Source organism: Triticum dicoccoides, chromosome 4A (assembly GCF_002162155.2).
Source record: "Triticum dicoccoides isolate Atlit2015 ecotype Zavitan chromosome 4A, WEW_v2.0, whole genome shotgun sequence".
NCBI lineage: Eukaryota > Viridiplantae > Streptophyta > Magnoliopsida > Poales > Poaceae > Triticum > Triticum dicoccoides.
The window spans coordinates 681,968,484-681,973,639 of record NC_041386.1 but is presented as its reverse complement, the minus strand read 5'-3'; the positions used below and the strand labels follow the sequence as shown (position 1 = coordinate 681,973,639).

The window sequence follows — 5,156 nt, the reverse complement described above, 5'->3', positions numbered from 1 at the left end:
GCGCGTCCTCCTGGCCCGGGGCAGGGGGGCGACGGCGGTGTCGCTCGGCTTGACGGCGGTCCGGTGACCCGGCGGGGTGGCCGGCGGCAGACGTGGTGGCGGCGCTGCTCCTTGGCGGCCAGGCGGCATGGTGGTGCTGGGTGGCCGACGTCGCGCCCCCGGCTTAGATCTGGGCCCGTCGGGCCCCATCTGGGTCCTAGCGGGTCGGGCCCCGGCATGGCCTCGTTGTCTGCGGCGCGGTGAGGAGGAGCGGCTCGGATATGGGGGCGTCGGCGCCGATGGCGTGCCGGCAGCAGCGCGAAGGCGGGAGCTTTACGGGCCCACAAGGGCTCGGCCGGGCCTATGGGCCCACGGGCTTGGTGTGCTCCTGCTATTGCGTTCGGACGGCTACCGTCGCTGACGGTGGAGGTGGGGCCCTCCCGCGTGCCGACGGTGCTGATGCCCTAGTCCCGGCTCTGATCCTTCGCCGCACTGCCCTCATTTCGTGGTGCCGTGGTGAGACGGCGTTGGGGCCTCATGACCGTGTTGGCGCAGGGTGGTGGTTGGTTGGTGGATGAATCCGGAGCGCCCGAGGTGCGGGTTGGGATCGGGGAAAACCCCTGTCGGCGTGGCCGACACCGGCGCGGTGGTGCTTGAGGGTGCCACCTGACCTTCCGGGAGGGCGTATGCGGCTACCCTGCCTCTCGCCTCGTCGTGTACCGGGGGAAACCCTTGGCAGCAGCGTCGTCATCGTCGCGATCCTTCTTGGAGGTGTTGATAGGTGCCGGCGCTTCGGTGTCTTGGAGCCTAGGGGTAGATTCCGGTGGGCGCAGCGATCGCGAGGCTTCTTCGTTTTTGTTGATCCGCCGTTGTCAGCATTTGTTTCTTTTGCTCTTTCTCTGTCGTTTCTTTTGGGCGTGTCTGTGCTGCTTCCGCCCCAGCATCTATCCCTGTATAGTTCGGTTGGTTGCTTTGTATACAAAGCGAGGGGAAACCCTTTTTCGGTATATTATGAGACAGATAGAGTAATAGCAAGTGCCAAGCATTAGCAGCAAATTGGTTAAAACACAAACAAAAACGCAAATGCAAGGGACATGCAACAACGGCCCTGCAGAAAAATAATTCTCCATTACCGAAAAAGGCTTTCGCCCCGCTTTATAAACAAAGCAATGACCAACAACATCCAGGTACAGACGCACACCACCACAACACACGCACACACCCAAGGCGGGATACATAGGCGCTGAGCGCAGCAACACGACCCCTAGCACTACTCGAGCACCCGGGACTCCACCAGTGAACACGCCACCACGAAGAGATGTAGCTGCATACGACGAACCGTGGGCTCCAAGATGGTGCCTTCAGGAAGGGTACGACACGGGAGCGTCGCCACCGCCTGATCCGAGGATCAAGGTTTCCCCCGGAGCCACACGACAGACAATGAGAGCCGTGACGATGCCTTCAAAAAGGCAACGAGCTACGCCGCCGCCGGTCTGTCCGAAGAAAGAGCAGGTTTTCACCCCGGCCAATACTCACTGCCATCGAACGCCGCACCCCGACAACCACGCCGCCCACACGGCCATGACCATCGGGCAGCACCAAGCGACGGGCTCTACCCATGAGCACCGCGCAACCACCACCAGGGCCGCCGCCCTGGAATCCAAGACCTAGGAACCACCACAACCGACACCCGCCGCTACCCCAACGGAAGAGACGATCGGATCCCGGGGCACACAAGTCCATCGATTCGTCCTCCAGCTCCGGGCGCGAGACTAGCTTGGTCCTGCTGCCGGGCGCGAGACAAGCTCGGTCCTGCTGCCGGGCGCGAGACGGGCTTGGTCCTGCTGCCGGGCGCGAGACGAGGAGGTCCTGCTACCGGGCGCGAGACAAGCACAGTCCTGCTGCCCGAGCACGGGACTAGCAATGGGTCGCAGCAGAGAGAGGGCCATCCCACCGACGAAGATTGCGCCCGGGCATCGAGAAGAGGGGTCGAAGCTCTTCACAGGCCGCTCACCAACGGGCCGCCGCCGAAGAAGTCCGGCCGCCGCCGTGAGATGATCCTGACCACCGCCATGAGCCACCACCACGCCGTGGTAGCCCACATCCCCGCCGAGCACAGCCCGCGGCACCTGCCATCGCCGGATCGGCCGGGGGCCGACAGGTCCACCACCACCAGGGAGCGCTGCAGCAGGGCAGCCACCGGAGCAGGCCATCACCTGCGGCGAGCCGGGGCCCCGCCACCACAAGGGCCCAGAGCACCTGAGCCGCAGCCGCGACGGATTTGGGCCGCGCCCACACACCGCCGCCGCCGGGACCAGGGCCCGCCCCCAGCCCGTCCCAGCCACCTGCGCCGCCGCCAGCGAGCCGCGCCCCCGTCGCGGGCCGCCGTCGCTGCGCCGCCGCGCCCTGGGCCAGCACCGCGCCACCGCCCAACAAGGATGGCCCGCGCCATCCAGCGCCGCGCGGGGGAGGAAGAGGCCCCGCCGCCGCCCGATCTGACCGGGCTTTGCCCGCCAGCACGCTGGGGCGGCAGCGAGGGGAGGGAAAGACGAGGAGGGGGCCGCTCCCCGCGGGCTAGGGTTTCCCCCCCGGCGGCGCTCGCGGGAGCGGCCAGGGAGGGGAGCTGATTCTGAAATAATTCTCCATTGGCCAACACGAGCCTTCCAACATGCTGGTTAAAACAACACCGAATCCTGGACACAGAAGCAGCAGGAAAGAAAGACCCCAGCAAACACTTCCAAACAGTCCAGGAATTACTTGACAAAAACTTCAACAGAGGCCGTGCTGTAGTAACAATCGGAAACCACAAAACTTTGTTGAGTGTCAAATCACACCCAACTACGCAAGTTTGCTGCAGTACTATTATCAGTGTACAAAGTATTCCGTTCTATTAGCAGTAATAACATCTAAGAACAAAGTAACAGAAGACATGGGTCAATGAAACAAAGTACTTGCTATCTTTTAACAATAACCACGCTGAAGCAACAATCGGACCCAAAACAGATGCAGTGACCCAATTACTGCCGCTGCGGTAACAATCAGACACAAAACCATGCAGAGAACCCCGATCACAGGCAGCTTCCCAAATATGACTGAGAAAAAACATCTCCACACAAAGCAATAGGACCAAGGTGTGCACTGAACATGAAAGATCGAATTATTAAGCACCGAATGATGATAGAAGTGCCGATTCCCCCATCCAAATTGTTCGCTTCATACAGGATAGGTGCTTCCAGGGCACGACAAGTGCACAAGTAGTCCAAAACATTAAGATGGAGCATGGCATCTTATAGCACAATAGCGAATAGAGGCTCATTGTTCACAGCTTCTTGTTTTTGTGTCTCAAACAATAAAAGTGAAATCATGCTCTCCTGGAAGCGATGCCTAGTAAGTGCCAAGTGGTTTTCATGCTCTTCACTTTCCACGTTTCCTAAAAATACGCCATCAATGTCACAATGCAAGAGACGGCTAGGACACTGCTCAATCAACATCTCACGCTCGTTGATCACTGCCATACTAGGAACATATTTGATCCCCAAATCAAGCGGTGGTGATGCCTCCATCGCTAACAAGTTAATTGTGTACATGAAGCCCCAGATTTCAGCATCATAGTCCTGCAACACCCAAACATCTAAAGTAGTGACACATTCAGAGGAGGTGCAGCACAAAGCTAGGGCGCCATCCATATCCCCCAATGACACCGTATCGCCCAGCTGTGTTGGGCGGCTCATCTGCTGGAATGTCTCGGCTATGGTGTCAAATACCGTTATGTTGAGACCCATTGCCCAATGCAGGCTACCACGATGGTGCACTGCTGGACAATGATAGAACCAAATAGCAGGAATAAACCTTTGTTCTGGAACTGTCGGCCACTGGATGCATCTTGGCTGATCCAATCCGCCCGTGAGGACGAAATACTCAAGCAACTCAATTGCTACGTCGCTCCCATCGGGCATCGTGTATGAGGGGTATGACACCCAAAGCACTCGGTGTTCTCTAGATGTGTGGTGCCGGTAGAACCCGGCTACGCTGATCCGGAAGTTTGGTCGTCGTGGAGGATATGGCAGGGAGGCACACTTGCGGGTGGCCGGGTTGCAGAAGTAGAAATCATATTGGTGTCGCACGATGAGGAGGCCATCGCAGGTGGCACGGTGTATAATGCCGTTGTGTGTGTATCAGAGGAAGGGCCGTATCTTTAGATCATTATTGGAGGCTCTGACGACGTGTCAGATGGCGTCTTCGTGTTTGACGATGGGGAGCGAGGGCTGGTGGTGATGGTGGTCGAGGACGAAAGCGTCCGTGGAAGTGCCGCCGCGCCACGACCCGCGGACCGCGCGGCAGCGGAGCACGTCTTTCACAGGCAGCCGGACGAGGATCTCGTGGACGACCACCCACTCGGGTAGGTCGTCCAAGATGGTCGCGCCGCCGCTGCCTTGCATGCTGATTCCTCGCTGATATATACGGGAAAATAAAGGAGAAGAAAGACGAGAGCGGCGTTTTGGAGCTCGAGCTCAGCTGCTCCCATTATCTTGCCCGTCTGTTCCAGTCTTGGGATTCGCAGAAAGCCAGCTGGCATGGTGGTTCCGAGCAGCGATAAAAGGGAGATACGATGGAATACGGTAGCGAACAGTGGGTACGAGCGCGTGGAGGCCTGACGGCAGGCGCCCCGCCTCTGTCAGGGCCGTGGCCCAGGATGGTGTCTATCCGACCGGGCCGTGGCCCAGAACGTTTGCTTTAAGCCAGGGCCATGGATCAGATGTCGCTGTATGAGCCGCCTGCCGGTTGGCAAGTCAGGCCCAACGTGCACGTGCGTTCGAAAAAAAATTCGCACAGTTCTCCTTCTAGTTGCATCGTTCCTCTTCTGGAGACCGCGGCTGGCGGCCGTCCTCAACGAGCTGGGTTTGGCGAAAAAGGGTGGACAGCCGAGTTCAGGCTGGGTGAGTTTGTGGGCGCGCCGGTGCTTCGCCGCCGGCCTGCGTGCTGATGGACGAGGAGGGCACCATGACACAGAATTGGCATAGTGACAAACTGTCAGAAGCTTTTTTGTACGCACAAACATATGCAATTAATTTTCAAAACATTTGCAGGTTGCATCTTGGAAGTGCGCCGCCAGACCGCGCGCCATGTCCATAGGATGACCGCTCTGGAGTTAACAATACGAAAATATGCAGAGCAAC

At 58.9% G+C, this 5,156-nt stretch overlaps 1 protein-coding gene across 1 annotated transcript; it reads right to left on the bottom strand.

Annotated features, from left to right (window-relative positions):
* Positions 1 to 3,266: 3,266 nt before the first annotated feature.
* Positions 3,267 to 4,418, bottom strand: LOC119284081. The gene is made up of 2 exons (XM_037563365.1): positions 4,230 to 4,418; positions 3,267 to 4,127 (listed from the first exon to the last, which is right to left on the bottom strand). Exons 1-2 carry the CDS (start codon positions 4,416 to 4,418, stop codon positions 3,267 to 3,269), a joined length of 1,050 nt encoding a protein of 349 aa, XP_037419262.1.
* Positions 4,419 to 5,156: the final 738 nt, after the last annotated feature.